This window comes from Neolamprologus brichardi, chromosome 23 (genome assembly GCF_056152115.1).
Source record: "Neolamprologus brichardi isolate AB-2024 chromosome 23, ASM5615211v1, whole genome shotgun sequence".
Lineage (NCBI taxonomy): Eukaryota > Metazoa > Chordata > Actinopteri > Cichliformes > Cichlidae > Neolamprologus > Neolamprologus brichardi.
The window spans coordinates 7794449-7819305 of record NC_142125.1 but is presented as its reverse complement, the minus strand read 5'-3'; the positions used below and the strand labels follow the sequence as shown (position 1 = coordinate 7819305).

The window sequence follows — 24857 nt, the reverse complement described above, 5'->3', positions numbered from 1 at the left end:
TGCTGCCCCCAAGGACCCCAGGTCTATGTATGTCAAATATGCTGGTAGGATGAGGGTTAATGTGAAAGGCCAAATATCAAACAAAAGCCTCACTTGGGTATCCATGGTTCTGATTAGAGTCCTCGCATGAGTAAAAAATTTCCACCAAAGCTAACCAGTCATCCAGCAGATAAATCACTCATTTATTTCCACAAGCGTTCACCCAAGACAAGACCAACACCACTGTGTAATCATTAGCGAGTGCCAAAGCCCTCTTAGTGAGGCAAGCAGAAGATTAACATACACCTGGTCAAACAACCTCATGTTGCAATCATCTGTGAAATTATCAACCTGAGACCAACGAAACCCCTTTGTGGTCAAACCCCCTCCTCCACGATTGGATGCCAGGACTGAAGCAGCAAGATTGGATACACACCAGTCAGTGGAAATATAAATCATAATGGATACCTCTTTTAATTTGGCCAGTGAGTTAGATTTCTTCTTGCCCCAAGTGCCAATATGAAATGAGCTATGAGTCTCGTTGCCTTTACTGTCTTCCTGAGTGAAGTTCTAGAGACATACATATCATTTGAAGTGGGATATTTGTACACAAATAACAAGCAGGGTTTCCAAGGATGACACACATATTTTCTTCCATGTGTGGCAACAGTCAGTCCAGCAGTCATTTTAAAATATGGTTATTGTATAGAATTTCAAAATAAGAAAAGCATACATGCAACTGATATATCATCCCAATTTCCATTTCTTGTACTGTGGCTCAGTTTATCCACTGTCAGTTTTAGTTCCCTTCCCCCTTCCTTAAAGCCTATTTTCTTCTTATTAACTGTCATACGAAATTAAAAAAGAATAAACAGACAAACAAAAAGGAAAGAGATCTGAATAGTAGGTGGGTGAAGCTACTGAGAAGACCATATTAAATACATCACAAAGATTTAAAAGTAGAATAAAAATATCAGAAACTGAGCATTTAAGACAGAATCCTGAGGCTCACCAGGACTATTGAACATATGCCACGTTTAGTATGAGCATCTGCGTGTGTCCTCTCTAGGGTGAACCAGTTTGTCATGTTGGACAGCCAGGATGTGCAGTACCAATTTACTGACACAGTTATTAATGACATGTAAAGTACACATTTAGAAAAGGCAAGATGAAGCATAAATTCCTCACATACTTGCAGTTTATAACGTTATCTACCACATTTTCCACGCTTTGAGAGTAGTTTACTTAACAGTTCAGTCACACCACTGTTTCACAATATAGTCATTAACTGACTGTATCAGCAAATCGACTAATTATAAAACCTGCATTTACAGATACCCACAGAGGGTGTTACAGATGCAGACAATGACAAAAATAAAAACTAATAAAAAAAGTTTAAAAATAAATTATTCTTGATAGATGGGTACTTGTTTAAAAAGAAAGCCCCCCTTCATTACAGTGGGGTACACTGTATTGCAAGAGTTTGACAAACTTATAAGGGAATGTTAACATGCAGTAAAACTGTTACCGAAGGCAGAAAAAGACCTAGATATCTAGTAGAAGATCTGTCTAGTGTTTCATTAAAACTGCTGAGCTGCAGTTTTAAGATTCATAACAAATGCTCCCAGTTTTTTCTTTGTGTGTGTACAAAATAAACAACACCTTTAAAGCACCGGCTTAGTGAAATGCTAAACCCCAACAAGAGCCCAAGTAAACAAAGAAAATACTATATTTTGTCTGTCTCACCTTCTTAATGTCTTCAATGCATTTAATAATGTAACTGCGTTTCACCAACTCCTTAACAGCGTAGGCATCGCTCAGAATCCCCAGGTGCTCCTCCAGTGCCTGCTGAACTAGACTGGTAGGCAAGGTGGGGAGGTGAGCCAGCTCCCACAGCACCTCCAGCACCTGGACAGACACACACACAAGGACAAGGTTGACTCAAGGGAACATCCTTACATCAAAACCTTTCACAATATCTTTACCTGTTTTTCCCATTACTTTTGAATGAGCCTAGCTTTGACAAAAAGACATTTACACAGCATACCTTTCCTGTTGTGGTTTCAGAGCGAGCTTCTCTGCCTATCCTCCCGATCAGGCTGAGCAGCTTTTGCCTTACACGGTCACTCTCAACTTCCCAGCTCTAAATACCATGCAAACATGTTATCATAAATATCACTCACACATGTAGAAATCTCTTCAAATATAACCTATTTTATCAAAATGTCACAGAGTGAGCGCTGACCTTTTGTATGAGAACGAAGAGGTGAGTGAGCTGGTCAAAGCTGAACTTCACAGCAGCAGCAGCAATTATTGTATGAATATTTTCTATTACAGTTGATGATTGACCCGCCTGAGATGGTCACACACACACACAAAAAGAAATCAATACATCCACTGAGCTGACAGGTATTTGTCACATACTTACAGATATGCACATATAAAAGAACTCAGTGCAGTTTACTGATTTTCTTTAAGAGTTATAAATAGATAAAACCGATCAGAATGAATAATAAATATGTAATAACACATGCAGTTGAGATATAAATGGTTCTTACCTGTATTCTCCAGATCTTGGAGAGTTCATCTAGTGACAGTTTACTCCCCAGCAGCTCAATGATTCCCTTAATCCTCTCACAGTACTGAGCTTGATCAATGTTACCTGGAACAAAAAGAATGAATCAGCCAAAGTTAAACTGAAATCTTAATTTCCCGATTTCTCAGTTTAAATTTATGTCAGTGGTGACTACGTTTAACTATGTCTGTGTGTTTTGCCAAGCACTCATCAAAAATCTAGTAAGTTATGTTTTAACAAACATCCTTACCTTCCAGTGCTATTGACAGGACAGAGTTCTCTACAAGCCAGTCCAGCAGTTTATCTGTGTCAATGGCGTTTTTCACAGACTTTGAAACCGTGCTCTCTTCTATTAACTTTGTCACCTGAGAGACAAGCATACAAAAATAGTCTGACATGAGCTCAGAAATGGAAGCACCCAGAAAGAAATACTTTAAAGTCATCTTTTTGAGCTGACCTCTTTGAGGGAGTTCATCTTAGTGGAGAAGTGGGGTGTTTTGAGCATACGTAGAAGAGTATCCAGCCGGAGATCATCTACCACAGTAACCAGCTCCCTCTGGAACCTCATACACAATAGCTTGATGGCTGACAGCAGGTCCGGGATGCTCACCAGACGCTAGGGTTGAATAACATTTGACTGAGTCATAAAATTCTTGTGAAGTTTCAATAAAAGAACCATTTCCACACTAATTTAGTTTCCTGAACTCAAGATGAGAAGTGTTTGCACTTACCATAGTCTTCTAAGACAATTTATTCATACTATATGATCTAGCACAGCGGTCCCCAACCCCCGGGCCTCGGACTGGTCCGTGAGTCGTTTGGTACCGGGCTGCGAGAGTTGAGGCTCAGGTGTGAAATGTATGGTTTTCAGCGTTTTTAATCGGTTTTCAGCGTTGTTTTGTTATTGTTTTTATCGTTAACTCAGTTTTCCTGGGTCTTTTCACGTGTGTTATGAATAAATCTTCTTTTTTTTGGTACCGGTACTAGTTTTATTTTGTTGTATTTATCCGCGACACCTTAAAGGCCAGTCCGTGAAAATATTGTCGGGCATAAACCGGTCCGTGGCGCAAAAAAGGTTGGAGACCACTGATCTAGCAGGTGCCAACAAGAGTCACCAGTCCCATATTCATTCTGAACTCAAATTTACTGGGTAGCACAACTAAGAGGGCAGTGAACACATTCATCTCTGTCCTCTTTTTCTTAAAATTATAAGGAGGTATAAATCACTACCTTATCTTTAAGGTCCTTCTCCTCCAGGTTTTGTACATATGTGATCATCTTGTGGATGACTGGATCCAGCATAGGCTAGGAAAAACAATATGAAACTGTGTTGATCCCTGTGGGGTAAATGGACCACTGGAGCAGCAAAACAGTAAGAGGATACAGCAAATAAAAATAGAATATAAATCAGAATGGGGGAGAAGCGTCATGTAATAAACACAAGCGATGATTTTATCACTGGAACAAAACTACGGAGCCACAGACAAACAATGTATATACACATATATATTACTGGCAGAGGGGGAAAAAAAGCAATTACAGGCCAGATTCTACAACTGTGTGTCCATGTGTGTACATACCTGTATTGCTATTTTTAAGAGGACCATTTTTAACATTAGATGTTAAAACTGTATGTAACACCCTGTCACATATTATGCACTGCAGCCCTGAACTTCTCTACCACCCAGCAGAGATCCATGTGAGAACATAAATATCAGCACAGTCAGATTAGACATTAGCAGGTTTTTAACCCGGCAGCTTCCTGGTACAAAGTCTCTTTGACTTTGATGTGCAAACAGAAGGAAAACTAGATTTACCAGCAATCATAATGCCCACCAGTGAGTGTATGCTGCCTTTATCCAGTTAGCTCCTTTGCTTAAAACACAGTAGTTTGAATGTGTCTGAACTTGATAATATCCTTCTGGGTGCTACATGTGAGAGCTGTGCATAAGTATCCCAACCCAAGTGTCTGACACTAATCGAAATCAGCTTAGGACACATAGGCCAGTCCTCACTTTATCCCACAAGGGGCCATTAAAGGGCTAAGACATTGTTTTAAGGTAGAAATGTATAGTGAGCATCATTTAGTGTGTGTGTGTCAGGGAGAGTAGATAAGGTAGCTCACCTGGACAAGACTGGAGTTAAGGTATTCAGCACACACTCCGAGGGGTTGGACTAGAGCAGATACATACTGCATGGACAGATGAAAAAAAGTATAAACAAGTCAAGAAAGAAAGGAAAGGGAGGAAAATAATTTATCAGCACCAGCTTTGATTGTCTTAAGAATAATTCACTGACTCTGAAGCATTGCTAAAACTCACTAACAGATGTGTGCAAGACTTTTTATGGCATCACAACATCTATCCTCCTGATGTAAAATGTGTAGGGTAGAGATCAACCTGCATTTAAAAACATGAGTGCATGTGAGCGAGAGGGAGTGACTGTTAACACATGCGTGGATGAGTATCAAATACCAGAGCCCAGCTGTCATTTGTCATTCACTGCTAAATCAAGAGAGGCTAATGAAAGCTTCCTGTGTTCCTGTCAGTTTTTTGACTATCCTCCATCTCTGCCTTCTGCAAGTATCTCCCTCTCCTCCACCTTCCAACTCTACCCTTCCATCCTACATGCCTTCCTGCTCAAAGCACACAAATGAATGTGTCACCCTTGGTAGTAAATAGAGAAGTGAGCACTACTCTTTTTTTTTTTTTACTTTCACTTTTACCATCATCCAATGTGCCTCTAGTGTGTTAGGGATCTAACAGCTTACACACTCTGCTGAGCTCCCACTGCAACTGCAGAGTGCAACTGTGGTGTGCAATGAGTCTTTGCCTTATTAATATGCTAATGGTTAGAGGGTGTGTGTGTGTGTGTGTGTATGCACGCGCACTGAATTAATGGCCATGCGCTGCTGAGGTTCCGGCCAGGTTCCCAGAAGGAAGCATCAGTACAAGGATGCCTCAGAGCACATAAAACAACAGAGCATTTCAACCATCACACAGTAGGAGGATGCAGGACTGTGTTTGTGTGTAAGTGAATATTACAAAGAGTGAAAGAAAGAGAGAGAGACATTCAGCACTGTGCAGCTGAGAGCACTGAGTTCAAACATGATGACCTTTCGCCTGCATAGACTGTCTCAAAGTACGGCTGCAGCACAGCACACTGACACTCTGTCAGTCTTAAGAAATGCCCGGAGAAAGATGATAAGAAGACGTAAAAACAATTGTTCTTACAGCTATCTCAATTTCCTCAGTGTTGAGTTTCGTCTGGATGGCAGTGAATCCTCCCAGCTCTCCAAACTTGACAAAAATTACAGAGAGAAAGGAAACATGAGGCAAAACTGATATAACTCTGGTATATATTTATGGAGACAATATCTAAGTGGTGGTTTATTACTCACTCGATTCACCAAATCAACCAGCCAACCATGGGGCTCCTGAAACAGATCACTATGATTTAAGTAAATGCTTTCAGCAATGACACTGAAAATTCTCATGAGAAATACACATTAAGTTTTCAAGCAGCTGCTGTGTGTCAGGATCTCTTGACCCTCTGCGGCTCAGTTATGCAACACTGGGGATCAAGAATTGGTCTGTCTGAACCTTGAATATGACTATACACCATAAACAAATTCTTTAACATGTAAACATATATAAATACTTGCCAATGCATCTGGAGTAACTGCCACACATACAGCACAATACTACAATGCTACAGTACAATCTTATAATGCTTCACAGACAAATTAGTCTTACTTTCTGATAGGCATTGCTTGGAGAGACGGCAAACATGTTAGCCTCGTCTCCAAAAACTTCGGCCCAATTTCTCTGACAGGCCTTCATCCGGTTCTTAAAATGGTACTCGTTGTCAGGATTAAGGGCCTGCGTGTAAGAAGAATTACACATCATAAATATTTATTTTTATTTCCCCTCATATGTATGAAATAAATTTGCTTTTTTTTTTTTTTTTTAGTAAAGCTGAACAAAACCCAAAATAAATGGAATGACACTGAACCACAGTGGTTCATAACATTTTGAATAAGGTGATTATAAAAAGAAAAAAGACAGTAAATGAGACACTGAAGCATCGTAACAGGAAGGTTTTCTATCATTTTAGGAAAACATTACTAAGTGAGACACGCACCATGGTCAACACTCCCATCAGGTTTACAGGTACAGGGTCCTGCTTCACCCTCTCTGCAACCAGTTCCACCAGCAACATGAGCATGTTGTAGATTCCCTCGTGAATCTCTGTGCCCCATTTGTGTACGGCACTGCTGGTCAGTAGCTGGTGATAATGAACAAGGCATGTAGAAAGGAAGTAAGTCAGGTATGCTAAATATTCAAAGAGGCACTTGGAGTTCAGTTTCTCTTTTGCTTACCTTTTTAAAGGCCTCTGGCATGCAACGATCCATAAAGCGCTTGCAATTCTCATCAGCGTCAGCAAGACCTGACAGGGAAGGAGAAGTTGGATTCACACATCTAAACTTGGAGAATTTTTGGCTGTCAGATTAGTTACATATTGAGTCATGCGACACAAGTGGCCGAAATAACAACATGTGAAAAACACCTGATGGTCCAAACAAAACACGCCACCCACATAATAACGCAAATGTAGTTTACTGCAGACCTTAAAAACAACATTTTCATCACCTCCACACATGCAGTCTTACCATGTCGGGCAAGGCAGGAGGAGGCAATGAGACACTTGCCCAGGGACTCCTCTCTCTTATAAGGTATGGACCAGTGGTCAGTAAAGACTCGACTTTCCAGTTCATACAGGTTGGTGGTGGGAAACTCCATGCTTCCCCCAGAGCAGTTCCCATTCTCATCATTGCTCCTCTGTAACACACAAACACAACAAAATTATGACATAAAGCAGAGGGTGACTGCATTTCACGCGGCTCATCCCATTGTTTTATAATGACACTGCAAATGTCCTCTGTGTGATGCTAGGATAATACAAATGGCCTCTGGCGATGATAAAGTCAGACAGGATGATGCCTGAGTCTTCTCCTCTCTCTGGGAGAGGAGCGATAGCAGTCATTTGGAAAGTGTGTCCTCTCCTCTATGATCTGCCCTTCATCTCTGTAATATTTTTATCTTTCTATTTCCTCCCAAGAAGCTTTCAGAACAAATTAAGGCAGGTGCTTGTTAGTAAGTCCTTTGGCAGCAATTAAGTCTAAAGAGTGGTGATGTGTAAGTCAGGGTGTGAGAGCTAGACAGTCAAGTTCAATGAATACCCTACCAAATGACATGACACTGTCTTGTTAGCTATATGATGGCGTCATGCCTGAGCAGGTAATAAAGAGAGAGCTAAAATTCAACTCACTTAGAGTCAAGTTTTATACCATCTGTAGTTATGATTCACAGAGCAGAATTAAGGCTCAGCTGGAATAAGAAGACAGAAGAAGGCAGTGGCAGTGAAGTCTAGGAGTCTATGTGGTAAAAGCAAAAAAAGTTAAAGGGTTAGTAAATTATTTATGCCATAAACTTGCTTACATATTCATGAGGTCAAGTGTATATTTATGATTAACCTTCACAGCCTCTTCCTCTCAAACAGTGCTGCCCAGCCAATTCATTCAACATTTAAGGATGGTAAAGTAATAACTGAACCATTTAATAAAGCTTGACCTGCTGTGTTACATTGGAAATTATGTTAAACTACAACTGCGCACTAGGATTTAACTTCCACTACATTATGACTGTAACAAACTATTAGAGACCATTTCTCATGTGGAAGCTGCACAGTATAAATATTAATTAACAGTACAGTTAAATATAGTTATATACATATTAACATAAACAGTGGTCAGTGCATTCAGTACATGACTGTCCTGCATATCGATGTATATGAGAAAATATTATTAATCAATCACAGAGAGGAGAAGAGGAGGCAAAGGGAAAGATAAAGCATAAAGGATAAAGGAGGAGCATCATATTTCATCTCTTCCCTTTCTTAGAAAATTAAATACGACAGATAGATGAGAGGAAGAAAAGCTGGAGAAAGACTAAACTAATACAGATCTTTGGAAACACCCAAATGAAAGAGCACAACTGGCAGAATTACCCAACCACAAGTCAATGCCCTGTTTCAAAGAAGTACAATATAGGGAAAACCACAAATCACCATGAAACATGCATTCGGCTCCAATACTTTCAATGCTTCCAGACTTAAGGGCTTTAGAGGGAAAAGGCTGAAAAGCACTGCATGTGTGTGGCTGGCCTGGACAATGAGGTAACTCAGTGCCACTGTTACTATGCACCCGCAATCCTCCTGGGATCCTCTGCAAAAACTGCAACGTGTTTGTGTGTGTCAGGGACACTGCAGGGCTATATTTAGGAGCATGACTTGTGGCCAAAGACCTATGACAGCCTTCATGAACATTAATACAAGAAACAAGGGAAGAGAAGAGGGCAAAAACAGCACTTTCCAACTTTGGATTATTCTCTATAACTTTATAATTTTTGTAGGAATGAGTGAGATTTATTTCTCTGTAGTATATCAAATACGCCACGCACATGCACAGACACATTTATATAGCAATTACAATAAATGCTCAACTAGTAAATAGTAGCAAATATGTTTGGTTGGAAAAAGATTCCAATTGTACTTCTAACTTTTTCTGGCAGATGAACAAACAGGGGGGAAATGGGATTAAATAACATAGGAGTTACTTGGTGGTAAATTAATCTGTAACAACATCATTATTAGAATGTTTTTAAACATAGGCTTCTTATTGACATGTGGGTGTGCTCTATTTTCTGCACACTGTGAATGCCAAGTGTTGTTTATATTACACTTACTAAAACAGCCTGTAATAAACCACCATCCTGATAACGGGGTAGAAGAAAAAGCCGGTGTAAACAGGAACAGGTCAGTAGTTTATGTGTACTTATTCTATTGACCCACAATCACAGCATCTCACTACAATCAAAGGGACACAACAGGTGGCTATCAAGTCTGAATCAATAACCTCAAAAATTGAAGGACCGGTCACTTTCAATAGCCTTACGTTTTTGGAAATCTATAAAAGCAATGGGTTTGAGGTTAGGTTTGTGTTTAAGGTGTTAAAGGTGTCAGGTGAATCAAATGTAGATGGGCATCTGCGGTTTACTGTAATAGCACATAAACGCCGTAAATTAGGACAAAGTGTTAAGACCTGTAGGTAGGTAAATTACTGTGACAGAACTAGTGACTGGTATTTTCAATCAACTCCAACCCTTCTCATACACGCAATATGTAAGAATTATCAATGAATGACACAAAAATAGATACTCATATAATGACAACTGACATTATGAATAGAAAAATAATCAAAATGGCCACGTATGCTTAAAAATGAAATTGCGAAACCGCTCTAAGCCCGGTTCGAGTGGACTGCAATTCCTACAGGAGCGGAGCAGTCTGATAACCATCCAGCTAACGTTAGCTAACACATGCAAAGCAGACATAAGAGATCAAACTGTCTGCCTGCAGGCTGACTGGCTGATAGAGCTGTTTACCAGTTACCAGAGGTCCCAGCTGAAATCTCTAACTGCAATCCCCCAGAGTGATGCCTCTGTGCTCCTAGCCTTGGTCCCCTTACTGGCGCGTTTAACTCTAAACTAACGTTAGCTAGCCTGCTACAAGCTAACTGCGTTAGCTTTTATGTTCAAAATAGGCTTTCAGAGCAATTTTTAAAGGAACGAAGCTTAACAACCACAGGCAACTCTCTTGCCCTCTCCATTAGTATCGAACAGAATTTCACCTCCTGCTCTGACAGCTCGCGTTAGGTGCATGTAGCACTGAAGATGCTAAGTTTAGCCAGTTAAATGGGCGAGCCCACTCTTTCTTGCAAGCGGCAATTAGCCCGGTTTCCTCCCCTCGCTGCTTCAATTCATGGTTGCTAAAACTACAGGTTTCTCTTACCTCACTATCCACTACGTCGTGGTATGCTGGAGGAGGGTCAAACCCTCCTGTGCCAGTCCGCCCGCTGTTTTCCCCCTCTCCACTCGAGCCCAAGCCGGGGTTAGGCCCACTCTCCATCGGTTCATATCCATACCCGAGTCCGGGGCTTTCGTTCGTCAAGAGCGCCACTGCCTCGTTGATGTCATTCTTAGCCAGCCGGAGCGCTTTTCGTATCACGTCGGGGTCTGGGAAGCCCATACAGAGGAGCGTCGTTATGTGCTGCTCCTCTTCGGTCTCCATTTTTGGGGTGTCTCTGTCTAGCAGACTAGTAGTAACGGGGTTTTCGGCACAGCCCTGTAGCTGTGCACGCCGCCATGTTTACAGTCCGCTGCTACTAGCCTGTCACGATTTGCTTCGCTCACAACAGCGCCGACACAGGTGTTACGGCGACTTCTGCCTGCCAAGCGCTGCATGCTTCTCGCGGGAGCGCGCAGAGGGAAACGAAAGTCATTTTATTTTGACGCAAGGCCCAATTTCATATGTAACTATTGCTTAATAATTTATTTTTAAAAATCCCAGCTGTCCCCCTTTCCTTTCACTTAAGTTTAAGTGCATTCTGGAAACGTTCACATTTCATAAACAGTCCATTTATTAAGCTGATGAACAACAGCCTGAGATGTCATTTAAATGGTAAAAAAAAAAAAAAAAAGTAAAAAAGTAAAAAGTTCTAAATTCCTGGACTCCTTCTTTTTGCGATGTTTACATTCCCCAGCCATGCAGTAGGCCAGTTCGGGCACTTTCCTCGTCCCCTGGCCACACATTTGACATCCATTCTCAAACTGTTTAGCAATAGTGTAATTTTCACTGCTGGTGTAATTATAATGTATGGCCGTCTATTTTGATTAGAAAGTAAAATAAAAATGAAAAAAGACGTTCTTTTTTTTCTAGAAAAATGAGCATTGCAACAAAATTTGAGAAACCACAGAAATATTATAAAGTATTAACAATCTTAAAATTTTGACCTACCGTGGTTATTTTCACAAATAAAACTTTTCTTCGATTAAATTTGGTGTAACCTTCTTAGGGATTAAAACACTTGGTTATAATCATGGGACGAAACATGATAAAAGGGCTATATGTAAGTTTTAAAATGGTGGCAGCTGAAGGAACAGATAATTAATTGTGAGGATCAGTTCACATCAGACATCAGCTCATACCACCAGCACCCTACTCTGAGAATGATTTAATTAGAAAAACCCTAGCCCAGGTTAGTTTTATTTTGTTTTGTCCAGCAAAAGGCTTTCAGACATTAACTTAGACTTAGACTTAACCTTCTTAACTGAACATTAACACGTGAGCAATGAATGTTTGAAGATATTGCAGTTTATAATAAATTGCTGTAGTTTATAAAAATGTATAATAATTTAGTTTTTTTTATTATTATCTCTTTTATTGGGACAGCTGTTGAACATAACAGTAGTTTGCCTTTTTACACTTTCTTTGCTGTCACATTTTAACTTATAATTGAAAAATAAAGAAGACAGAAAAAGAAGAGAAAAGAAAAGAAGAAGAAAAAACTAACAAACAAACGAAAAAAAACTAGGGTTAGGAGGCAGCAGGGCAGGTAGGTTTACGTAGTACTCAGGGTTGTAACATCATATACAAAATCACACCTCATATGCTTAAATAATAATTTAGTTTTGTTAAATAAATAAAATAAATATTTTTTCAGGCATAAACCATGTTTTTTAAAAGTCCAATTTTTTTTTTTACATTTATATTAAAGCTACGCGGGATACCCTTTAAATACCGAAGAGCAGTTTACTAATGAAGGGCGTGGCTTTGCCATAGAGCGCGCGAATGGGAGCGGCAGCAGTTGTTGGCGGGCGTGCGTCACGTGAAGGCTCGGCTCATGTGACAGAGGACAATCAAAACAGGAACAAAATGGCAGCAACTGGAGACGAAGCCGCTGCCATGGACAGCATCTCCAGGGCACCATCGACTCATTCGGCGACTCTGAATCTGACCGCAAGTGATAGCGGTCAAGCAGAGGGCCCGGGGGATGCAGCGGAAAGCCTCGCAGCCGTTCCGAAAAAACACGGCACAAACAGTGAGTCCTGGTTTCTTTGCACTTCCCTAGCTAATGCTAATATAGCATACAGTAATCCAATTATTTAGTTTTCTATTTGTGGGTCTTACATTGTCTGCTCTGCATGGCATCCTTCTTATTTGTGTAATGTGATTGTATTTTGCGTTATTTCATTTATATTGTGGCCACATTTAAGTTTGCAACTGGATTTAAAAGCTGCGCTGTGTTAATGCTGCTGCATTGTTTTCAGGTGATGGTGGTGTGGAGACAGCAGAGGAGGCTGTGGAGCCTGCAGAGCCCGATATAAACGAGTTGTGCACCGATATGTTTGAAAAGATGGCCATCTTCTTGCAAGGAGAACTAACAGGTCTCCTATTTTTTTTGAATATTGGAAACACTCGCATTTTGTTTTCAAAGTATGAAACAGTTATGTTCTTAAATGTCAAAGCCATAGGGCCAGTTGCTGATGTTCTTTGCTACTCATATTCATTCTTACCAATTTTTCTCTAAATGTTCTCCCAATCTCCTTAGGCACTTGCGAGGATTACCGTCTATTGGAGAACATGAACAAGATTACTAGCTTGAAGTATATGGAAATGAAAGACATTAGCATTAACATCAGTCGTAACCTACAGGATCTTAACAACAAGTGTGAGTACAAAAAAAACTAGCCCCATAATTTTCATCTGTTACTGGGACTTGTAATATAAGAAGACTTGTCTGGTGTGCATGTTTTCTTTAGATGCAAGTTTACAGCCCTACTTGGACCAAATAAACCAGATTGAGGAGCAAGTATCTGCACTTGAACAAGCTGCTTACAAACTGGATGCATACTCCAAGAAACTGGGTAAGACAGTTAATGACAGAGGTGTAAAAGTGTTTGTTCTGCACAGAGGACAGGATATCTTTTGACACAACATAAATGAATCAGAGTCAAACATGTTCTAAAAAGCACATCTTTGACTTGGCAATGGAAAAATAGGTAAAATTAAAATCAACAGCTGAAAGCAAAACACATTTGGGGCAGTGTTATCCATTTTTCTTTACTATTATAATTTTTAGATTTCACTGGTGGCTCTACATTTTTTTATCTTTAGATGTAAAGTTACTTTAGGAAAGTAACTTTGTCATTGTTTGTTTTGATTCCACAGTACCATCTTTCTTTGTTTTAATTTGCTATGTCTAGTGAACATATTATTTTTTTTGCTGTGTCTTTGAGAGCACAGTCAAGGTGACAGTGTAGGCTCCTTCTGTATCTGTTGGCTGTTGACGTTATTATTTATGGTACAGTCAGCACAACCGTGTTGGCAGCTTCCATGCCAATAGATGGCGCTGTGTCACCACAAACAATTCCTGACCTAAATATTTTAAGGTTAAGGTCAAACATTATTTGATTGCACAATAACTGAACAATGTATTTTTATTACAATAGAGTGAGAAGTCATCCCTTTCTTTATCTTTATAGAGGCCAGATTTAAAAAACTGGAGAAGCGATGAGGGGGAAGAGGCGGTAGACTAAGAGCTATGGTGCCTTCCCTTTCACCCTGCCTTGCATTCTGTTTTCCCTGCCAGTGGAGCCAGGACCTGCAGGGAGGATGTGAACTGAGACTGAAACAACAAACAGTCAGAGACACTTTGACACATAGAAAATACCAAGGAGGAAGCAGCTGAATGCACATGAGTTAGTAATGCAGTGTTTGACTTAGATATGACTCCAATATCACGTAGCCAAGGTATACAACGTATACCCAAATCCTTTTGCAGATGTATTCCCCCCCCCCCCCCCTTGTAGAATAAAAACTCTAAATAGACAGGCTATAATAACTGCGAGATGGAGGATATATTTATTACTAATCAGATAGAAATTCAATGGAGTATTCAACAGCAATGTTATACACAATTTACATGGCAAAGCATGGTCACAGATGTGTTTTAAGAATGTGTTCGAATCCCAGTCTCCTTCCTTGGAAATTGTCTGATACTGAGCCCTGAAAATTTCATGTGGTAGTTCTGACTTAAAATGAATGGTATAAAAAAAACCTTTTACACATTCACTAAAGACTTCAAGATGTTTACCAATGATGAAGCTACTGTATAGAGGGCAGTTGATAATGATGACACTTTGACCATGGAGTTTGAAATCTGGAGTTTAAAGACATTTAATATGACTGGCTTTTTTTTTTTTTTTTTTTTCCTTTTTTTTTTATGGGAATAAATTATGATCTGCATATCATTGCTTGATTGATAATACTTTCCTCACAACAGTACTTATTATTTTGCTTTATGAACATGTACATGAGGTCTGTATGTTTTGGGTGTTTTTGTTTGTTTGTTTTAAAGCTAATGTAAATGTAATGATGAGGGAAAAGGGGAAGGGAGAGGAGAGACTTCAAACTGGTGGAGAGCAGCTTAATAAAAAAAAAAAAAGTAATGGTAGCCAAGGAATACAAAACTCAAGTGTAGCAGTTTATTTTATTTTATTTTTTACAATAAATAAATAAATAAATAAAAAACAAGCTAGAAGTCCAACTATACATTATAAGTATGGGTGCAACAGTCTTGAAACAAATGCTCTAGCAGCCATCAGAAACCAGTCACCTGTTCTGTCTCAATGGGAAAGGCCTTTTTACTGGGTCCAACTTCTCTGACATACCAGTTCCACAGACATTCAAGGGTAGAGCTCCTTGGCATACATCTGTACTATCGATCCTGTTGGTCCCCTTCCTCTGCTGAAGCTCTGTCTTCTTCTTTGTGCCTCATATGCACCTGCTCTCTTGACTGTCCTCACCTCCCATCTTTTATGCAGAGTGAGCACGTGTTGATAATTTGTTTAATTAGGAAGATGTGAGAAGGAAGTAGAAACATTTCAAAACAAAAGCATGCAAAATATGAAGGCTATAAAACATTAAATCTTTCACCTCATGACATAAACAGTGAAAACAGGTTCTCAGATGAAATTTGTATTGACAGCAGATGGCAGACTTGTACCATGATAATGCTCTAAACTAGTACATTGTTGACAAATTAGATATAGTAAACTGTAATTCTGGAAAAACTGACCCACTCCTGAAAAAGGTTTGAGTCACAAACTTCTCAGATGAACTCTGGGAAAACCAAGACCAACAGAGGGAAATGGATGACACACACTTGATAATTCAAAGGAAAGGACGAATGCGTGACTGAAGATGTGTGTGATGCCCTCTGCCTCCTTTGTTTCCTCCTTTAAATTAGCTCTCCCAGAGCCGAACAGAGCCATGTTCGCCATAGGCAACAGATTATCCAAACTGATAGAACCTCCCTCTGTGTGTTGTTTCGTGCACACATATTCATGCGTGTGTGTTTTTGTGTAAGGGCTAATCTAAAACAGGTCTCTGTCATTAGTCCAGTTGAGGCCCTGGCGCAGAGGGAGCCCATTATTCAAACTGTAATGTTATTTACTGTTGCACTGTGATCCTTCCATCTCTCCCTTTCCCTGCCTCTATCCAGGACCCTGGGGCATAAATTCACCTCCCCTCCCAAAGGCTCTCAAATCAGGTCTATTAGATGATTGAGAGTTGTTTTCTGAAGGCTAAATGTGAGTGCCAACAGGCAGTCAAGCATAGAAAAGAACATACAAATCACGAACCTTATAACATTAAGTTTGTAAAAAATATTGTAAAAGCTGGCTGTGCTATAACATCATAATTTGGGTTTCACGTGTTCTGTGCTAAATGTGTGGATTTAAGACTGGACAGACACAGCATACAGATAAAAGAGTTCATGTAATGTGGTCAAGCATATACCCTAGGCGTGACTCAACCATCCCCATCCATTTTCTTCTGCTTATCCATGGGGATAGCATCGTGGGGCTGGAGGTAATCCCAGCTGTCACAGGGCAAGAGAACACCCTGGACAGGTTGCCATGCTGCCATAGGGTTAACACAGAGAGACAGATAGCCAGTCACGCTTACAGCCAATTTAGACTCTTCAATTAACCTAACCACACTACCTGCATGTCTTTGAACTATGGAAAGAAGCCAGAGTACCCAGATAAAACCCCTGCAAAACATGGACAGAACATACAAACTCCACCCAGCAGCTTCTTGCTTTGAGGCAACATTGCTACTATCAACCAGTTAATTAAAATGCAAAGGAATTCAGGAACAATTATATCACATTTATATTTTCCAAAAAAAAAGAAAAAAGGAGCTGTTATTCCAAGGTGTTGCCTTAGGAAGCAGTAAAACAAAAATATTTGACAATATTTGGAAAATGGTAAGAATAAATGGGTGAATGTGGAAGAGCCTCATACTTGTAATAACTACATTTCAAATTCTTCTCATCTTTGTGGACACACAAATATGCATCCATGCAATGCATTTAGTGCAATCAAACGAAATGTATATGCAATGTAACTTGTGCGACATGTTGGTCAGTATAATAAAGGATAATCTTATAATAATCCATTTACACAATGACTTACACTGTTAGTTGCAGAGTTAAATGACTGCATTGATAATGCCCCCGCATTATATCATTCTGCTAAATATAACACTACAGCCAACGAATGGTTAGCTTATCATAAAGAATAACATGAAAGAGAAAAAGGAAGCCTGGCTTGTCCAAAGTTTGCAACATTTGCCTGTAAGCGCTCACAATATAACACTCATTAGATAACAAGATCAGACTATTATGAATTGAGACTTGAGGAGATCCGTGTACCTGAGTAGCAGCCTTGCATTTATCCCCACATTACAGCACAAGTGTCTGTTTCTAAACCTTTTTTCAGAAATCAGTAAAATGTCTTTTATTTTTTTCATCCCACCTTTAGAAGTGCATATTGTGTTACATATCATAGGTTACTTCAGGCAGGCCATGAAGCCGCATTCAGTCAGCTAATCTCATTGCCTGCATAAATATGATCACAGTTCAGCTGATACCCTTATACTCGTCCAATTTGCAAATCTCTCATAATGACTTCCAGCACATCCTGGGTAGTGTAGCTGAGTGTCAAGCGACAGAGATGACATTTAGCACCTTCCAGTGTGAGGCCACAGCTCTCGGCCGGAAAAAGTTTAGATGCCTCTGGGTTGCTCAGGGGTTGCTGCCCCAAATAGACAAGTTAAAGTATCTTGGGGTCTTGTTTCACAAGTGAAAGTAAAATGCAGTGGGAGATCGACATTTGGATTAGTGCATAGTCTGCAGTGATATAGATGCTGCGCTGATCTGTTATAAAGAAGAGCTAATCATGAATGCACAGCTGGTGATTTACTGATAATAGCAATAAGATCCCAGATAAAAGCAGCACCAATGAGCTTCCCCCATAAAAGTCTGGGCTCAGCCACAGAGACAGTATGAGGTGTTGGGTCGTTCAAGAGGCCCTCGAGACCTAAGAGCTGCCTGGGCCGAACCAAGGGCAGAGCAGATATGCTTGAGTGATTATAGCTGGCTTGGTAATGGTTTAGATGGAAGGATGGATGATTGAATTGCCTTCTAGTCAGAACACAGTGGCTGCACAACTGCAAGCCACTTTGCAACCCATCTTAATTTTAGCTTCTTTTTTTCATGATGTCATCATTTGTCTTCTTTTTGGGTCTTGCTACTCACTGTATGCCTGTGGTGGGGGATGAGGCTTTTAGGACTGCAAGGTTCTAGAACAGAACCATGCAACCAGGTAAACATTATTGCAGATAGAGATAACAATCTTCTTTTGATTATAGTGAATAATAGTGGGGGGTTTTAATACAGAGCCAGGTTTGCTCTTTCCCCTACTTCCATTCTTTATGTAAAGCTGAACTGATACTGGTTATAGCTTCATATTCATTGTAAATACTTGTCAGTAATATAAATCTTCTCATCTAACTATCAGCATTATATTTTATCAAATGTCAAACTCATCATTTAATTGCTGATTTTAGACATGAAATTATCTTGACACTCATTGCTGTTTGCTTTAGGTGACCCTCAGGTCCAGAGTGAGTATCTTTTACTACATGCTGTGATGGGCTAACTCATACTTTATTAGATTATTGTAACAGCAAAACACATGCTTTCAATTTTTTTCACAAGAAAACATCTCTTTTCATTCTCCTTCTCTTTTGTGATTCCCATCCACAATGTAAATGCCGATTCCCAGAGTTGTAATACACCACAGACAGCAGGGGACATGGTGCAGACAATGAGTCCTCTAAAAATATGCTCTAAAATTGATCTTGCAAACCTCATAGCTTTTCCAGCATGCAGGGCTAAAACAATGCATTACAGATGTCTTAATATATGCAACCTATATATCAATAGAAAAGAAACATAGAAGGATTTTTGATTGAATTACACATTAGTAAGATTTAATCCATTTAAAATATTGGTTACACAAAATTGGAATTGTTCAAATTCATATCTTCTGAAACGATATGGCCTCAATCTGAAAGATCTCAAGAAATTCCCAGAAATGTGCCTGAGAAAGCATCAAACATATGTCCATCATCAGCTGAAGCAAAGGCGCTGTTTTCTCCAAGAGGAGATTGGGCAAGTTAACAATAACAGGGCAGGATGCCACACCACAGTGTTGTGTAACTGACAAGCAAGCACAAAGTTTGGGAAATGTTGCCTGTGTTCATGAATGAGAGTGAACAAGGACACTCAGAAAGTCATTTTCAAACCACATTTGCTCTTTGTTTTTAGGCCTTGCTCAAAGTTAGCATTTCGCTTAATTGGGCAGTGTCAACAAATTTACTAGTATTGAGAAATTTAACTTTATCCCTTTGGCTTTTGCTTACTTTCACACGCACACTGTGATGAGATAAACAGCCCCCCATAACTGCACTGCAAGGCGTTTAAATACCCTTCTATGCTGCTGTAAAGCAGACACTTTAAAGCCAGCTAGCTGAAGATAAAGAGTTTTATGTTAACATTCATTTCAAAGAATCCAACAGATCTGGGAGGTATTTGGGTGCAAATACAAGCCACATGTGAGATGTGAGGGACTGAGTCAAACTTCAAAAACTTTCTACCAGAAGGGCATGAAAAGCCACATGAGGTCAACGTTTGGCATTGCAATCATTCACCTACTTCTGCTGCTCACACCTTTGTCATATAATGTGCACATGTGAGGGAAAAAACACACACAAAACCTACACATGTCACATCTGACCTCACTAAAATTCAACTCCAAAAGCCAGTGTCTGTCAGGTATGTAGTTCTTGGAAACACACCAACCAATGCTAGACAAATGCAATCCATTCTGATTAGACCAAAAATGTCCACGCTATCCTTCCATTATTGCAAATCTAAAATGACACCAGATGCGACTGTTGCACAAAACCATAGCTGCAACGTTGTTTTGAATGTGAGGCAAAACCCAGCTGTTCTCAGTAGGTAGGAGACTCATGGTGTCAGAATCTGTTTCTGGCGTCAGATCACGCATTGCTCCTGGCAGCATTGAAAGGAGGACCGAGAGAATCTTTTGCCTGCAGGGCGTCATAACTAACACCACCTGAGGACAGTTTGGTTTAATCTTGCTCAAAATGCGATGTTAGTTCAGTCCTGGTGCACTGACGTTGTTTGTGTTCCTGTTTTGACTTTCTATGAAGAGTCTTCCTTTCATGCTCACTGTGTTCAACACCATGTCTAAATTGATTGAGCGCCTTTAAAGCACCGCTCAAACTCTTTGGCAGCACAGTGTTTTTCTGTCATTTTCTGCCATTTGTACGAAGCCCACACAGTCATAGCAGGATGGCATTTGATACACAAAACATGTCAATCTTTTGTATTATGACATTATACATTCTTATCATCACAATCTTTGCACCCTGTAAAAGAATTTGAAACAATTTCATTCACCACTAGAAAAGCACATGCAATTCCACAGACTGGTATTTTGTACCAACTACGAGTCAAATGACTACATATAATCTAAAATAGTGTTAATCAGAGTGATTAATCTACAAATAATTATGCCCTAATTCAGTTCCTCTAAGCTCTGTGGACCCTTATGATTCACCTCCATGCTGTTTTGGTGCAGCCTTACCATTCCCACCTTCTTAATTTTTAGTTGGACAATTTGTAGGAAAGACTTACTGCCCATTTGTGTTTAGCATCAGGTGACAAACGGTTCAGTAAGAAACATCAATATAAAATTGAAAGGGTTTAGACAGGAAACTGTTTATTAACACGTCTCAATTTTACAATTATGTCATTATTGGGGTTCTAACTTACTGTAAATCTCGTGAAAATGCCCGTCACATAAAAATGTCAGTTTGTGCTTGTTGTTATAGCCTTTGCATCATTATATTGACTGAGACATCTAAGACCACTGTGGTTGAGTAATAAAGGGGGTTTATGGCAGACAGTGGCCTTCTTTAACAAGTCTCATCCTGTTTATCCAAATTACAACGTCAATAGTTCACAGTGTAAAAGTTTCTCCAAAAGGGCTTTTGTGTGTGCGTGTTTTGCTTTCAGCATGTGTGCATTAGCTCATCCAAATGAGTAATAAGTGTCCAAAAGCCATAAAAGGACATTGTTGACTCATCTTGTTAGTGGAGTGCTACAGGCTGTCCCAAAATGAGACATTTGGAACCAGAAAATAACTTCCACGCAAAGACTTGTTGCTCTTTCTGTCCAGCATAGGCACATAATAAAACATATCCATTACAGTATAAGCAGGACTTATTTTGCACATACTTAATCTACATCAACCTTTGTGCAACCGTTAACCAGATTTGATCTGATCTGACCCAGTTTCCCAGCTCTCAAATTAAATGGGTAACAAATCGCATACATATCACAGTGTGAGGTGACTGCAGAGAGGCCAAAGCAGAATACCGTCTTTGCGCCATACATAGACTTCAGAAAGAGCTTTAGCTTGTACAGCTGTGAAATTAATCTTTTTTTCTGTTTCCTCATCAATATCACTGATGTGCGGCATCCCATTCGTCGTGGCTGTGAGCTTCGTAATCATGCTCCATCAATTCTGTCCAAGGCCAACTGGTTGTCATTCAGTCAAAATCTTCAAAAGGTCAATTTCAGTCCAGCATTTAGAGTGTTAAGAGAGTTTCCTTCAAGTTATTAATGACTTGAAAAAGATATAACTCCCTGGATTATATGAATCATGGTAACTTCATATTTTGTTTTGTCATGCAATATTATACCGTCATTTCTCTTCATCCATTTTCTTCTGTTTATTATTATTGTCTTCTCTCACTGCAGTGAAAAGCCTTTGGCCTTCAGATCTGAGATTATTCACAGAATTTAAGGTCAAGGCTTAAGAGACCCTGTTACTCCTGTTACTCCTGCTATTTTCACTGAATTTCACTATTGCATAGATAAGTGGCTGGCACACTGGCAGACTGTTTATCAGTGTTGCTTCACTGCAAGAAGCTGCCCAGCTCTTGAGCGTGATGCTGTCCCTGTGCCAGCATGGGCTTGCTTGTGCACACCAGCTTCTTCCAACAGTTCAAAGAAATATATGTTAGGTCAACCGGTGATATAATACTGAGGTAGACAAAGTGTTTGTAGGGTATGGAATGAAGCGCTGTATGAAGGTATGGTTAAAAGGGGACTTTGAGTATTCAGTAAGACTAGAAACAACAATATATAAATCCAAGTAGACTATATTAAAAGGCTTAAAATCAAAGGTGGTTCAGTCGCCATTGTCTCTCCACTTTATTAAGTACTGGTTCCAGATAGTTGAAAATCATGTTAAAATCTTGTTTGTTTTTCATCAAACATCCCTTCAAATATCAAAATATTTCCTGGTATGTAGAGCTTATTTTTCTCTCCTTTCAAAAAAAAAAAGAAAAAAAGAAGATTTATTTACATCTGAGAAACCAAGACAGTGACCAAGGACAAAAAAATGTTCTGTTTTGTGTTAACTATGAGTGCATGCAAGCAGTGTGTGAGATAAATTCAACAGAACATTGAATTAGACATGCTTTTATTTCCCGTTTCTTATTAGGAACATGAGCAGTAACTGAGAGAGAAGGCCGGTGGACAAAGTGTACAAAAACACAGAGGCTGTGACGAGAGGCCTTTTGAAATATATACTTTAAGGTAAAAAAAAAAAATCAAATAATTAAGCAGTTAAATCAGATCTTACCCTTGTTATTATTTTTACCAGAACATAATTTGTTTAAATTATATGCACCAGTCATCTGAAACTACACTGATCACTCATCTCTCACCACTCTGTGTGAATTAGCTTTGGCCATTTGTCCATGCTAAGTGCACCAACAGAGCAGAGTTAAAGGTATCAGGCTGCAATAATATTTACCTTAATTTCTCAGAGAACAAAAAACATAACTGTACCAGGCTCAGCTGGGCTACCTGGTCAGTTCTGCTGTGTGTGTAGTTCTGTAGCAGGTGGTGCTACAGTAACTGTGTGCTAAGGTCACGGTGGTGTCGATACTAGTCTGCCAAAAAAATCAGGTGGTTTCTTCTTGGTCTGCCTCTCCCACTTTCCTAATGGATTTTAAATAGTTTTGAGACATCATGTGACACAAAACAATCAGCCTGTGTGTGAGTACTGTCTCCTTTAAATCGTCAGTGTCATAACAGCTCTAATCTAAATATCATCGCAAATCTGTGTTTAACAGACTGACATAAAAATAACAGATATAGCTGGTAATACGTGATATTCAAACAAGGCCTCTTCTAGGGAACAGTCACAGCAATCTTACCATCATCAAGTTACTCCAGTTATTTAAGAGGCTTTGTTTAACATGTCACATGGCAGTATAATGTGACTGTGTTTTTGAAGTGTGGTTTCTTGGTTCCTTTGTTTATTGGCCCCAAATCCCCATTATCCTATCAGAGACTGCGAGTACACGGGGAAACTGCTCACCACATTAAGCTAGGAAGAGTTAGGCCTTACATCTGGAAAATACTATTAGCTTTGAGCATCTGTGAGGCTGTGCAACAACCAACACGTTTCATCCTGAAGCAGTTAAATCGGCCTTTGCAAATCACATGTAACTAAATCTCCTTATTTACCCCCATCTAGAATCTAGCTTACCACAAGTTATTATCACAATAACAGACAATAACCGCCTAAACTTTGATATATACAGCCAAAATGCCTGTAGTTCCTCTGTTCTTTCTATTTTGAGAATAAAAAGGCTTTACCTTTAACGTTACAATAAACACAAACTTTTCCCCTATTGTTGCCTCAAGTGTCATTAAAAGAGAGAAAAAGCAAGAGGGAGGTATGATTGATGGCTCTACCCCCACTGGTTTTGAGATTCATACTCTCTGTAACAGATCTAACCTATAACAGATGTGTGAGCTGTGTGTATCTGTGTGTGTATGTGTGTCTTCGCAAATGAGAAAAAGAGAGACCAGCCTCTCTAGGCCTCTCTGTATTTCCACATCACCCGTTCAAGGATAGTTTTAGAACTTTACACAACTTTCTGTCTGATTTAACATATGCATATGCTTCTTCGTCCTCGTAAGATTGCTTGTTTACTTGCTACCTCTGTAACAGTCCTGGCTCTGTGTAAAAAAGAAAGCAAATACTGTTTCCTTAAGTTTTGTTTAGAGTAACCAAACTATCACAAGAAAATGTAAGCCCCTTGGAAGCTAATGATTTGAACAAGAACAACAATTGATACCTTTTTATTAAAGGCGATATACTTAAATAAATCAAGCTGACACTACATGGTTGTTTTCATCATTTAAATCGGTAAAAACAATGTGTCAGTCGAATTGAAAAAGCAAAGAAACCTCAAAATTAAGTACCAAATCAATAAATTTAGAAAAAGATTGAGAATACTACAGCCAATGAGCTTGACTTTCTCTGGAAGTGACAGGAAAAGACTGTATTATGTAACCCGTTGACATGTAGTGTCTGCTGAGGTCTTTGCTATTGAGGCTTGCAGAGACATTTTGACAAAATCTAAAGAGTTATTTAAGGCCTCCATAAAACTAACTAACCAATCCCTATCATAACAAAATCCAAAAAGGTGTTCCATATTTCAAATGAAAATTTTGGCCTTAGACCAGAAACTTGGCTTGTTATCAAAAGAAGTGTTAGAGAAGCCCAAAACTTTATCAATGGATCTGCAGGTTTAGTTAGTTGTTGGTGTCAGGGTACATGCGTCTACAATGAAAAAGCAATTGGCTGAATCTCAAAGGCATATCAAAATAAATATCTTATCCTAAAAGAACATTAGAGTGACAACAAAGTTTGGCAATGGACATGAACTTCAAGAGCTCTTGGAATAATGTGCCCCAGACAGATGAATCAAAGACAGAGTTGTAGGGCCACAGTTTTGTACAAATCAAATAGAGTTTTTTAGGGGAAAAATCCTATACCAACAGCAAAGTATTGTAGAAGAAATGTTATAGTTTGGG

At 39.4% G+C, this 24857-nt stretch overlaps 2 protein-coding genes across 5 annotated transcripts in view; one reads left to right on the top strand and one right to left on the bottom strand.

Annotated features, from left to right (window-relative positions):
• Positions 1 to 10881, bottom strand: part of usp24 (ubiquitin specific peptidase 24) — a 33711-nt gene extending 22830 nt beyond the window's left edge. For 2 of the 4 annotated variants that reach the window (XM_087836464.1, XM_087836465.1), the window contains exons 1-15: positions 10466 to 10881; positions 7227 to 7395; positions 6936 to 7003; positions 6698 to 6841; positions 6310 to 6435; positions 5955 to 5990; positions 5788 to 5853; positions 4680 to 4745; positions 3785 to 3859; positions 3012 to 3170; positions 2805 to 2919; positions 2538 to 2641; positions 2225 to 2332; positions 2027 to 2122; positions 1726 to 1887 (exon numbers count right to left, since the gene is read on the bottom strand). In XM_087836464.1, the coding sequence (XP_087692590.1) occupies positions 1726 to 1887; positions 2027 to 2122; positions 2225 to 2332; positions 2538 to 2641; positions 2805 to 2919; positions 3012 to 3170; positions 3785 to 3859; positions 4680 to 4745; positions 5788 to 5853; positions 5955 to 5990; positions 6310 to 6435; positions 6698 to 6841; positions 6936 to 7003; positions 7227 to 7395; positions 10466 to 10744 (1773 nt within the window). In that variant the 5' untranslated portion in view covers positions 10745 to 10881. Of the gene's footprint in view, positions 1 to 447; positions 550 to 1725; positions 1888 to 2026; positions 2123 to 2224; positions 2333 to 2537; positions 2642 to 2804; positions 2920 to 3011; positions 3171 to 3784; positions 3860 to 4679; positions 4746 to 5787; positions 5854 to 5954; positions 6004 to 6309; positions 6436 to 6697; positions 6842 to 6935; positions 7004 to 7226; positions 7396 to 10465 lie in introns of those variants that run through there. The other 2 variants (XM_087836467.1, XM_087836466.1) reach the window with 2 other exon arrangements.
• A 1423-nt stretch (positions 10882 to 12304) lies between these two features.
• bloc1s2 (biogenesis of lysosomal organelles complex 1 subunit 2) lies at positions 12305 to 14937 on the top strand. Its single transcript, XM_006790151.3, has 5 exons — positions 12305 to 12554; positions 12784 to 12900; positions 13065 to 13184; positions 13276 to 13380; positions 13999 to 14937. Exons 1-5 carry the CDS (start codon positions 12305 to 12307, stop codon positions 14028 to 14030), a joined length of 624 nt encoding a protein of 207 aa, XP_006790214.3. The 3' UTR covers positions 14031 to 14937.
• The last annotated feature ends 9920 nt before the right edge of the window (positions 14938 to 24857 follow it).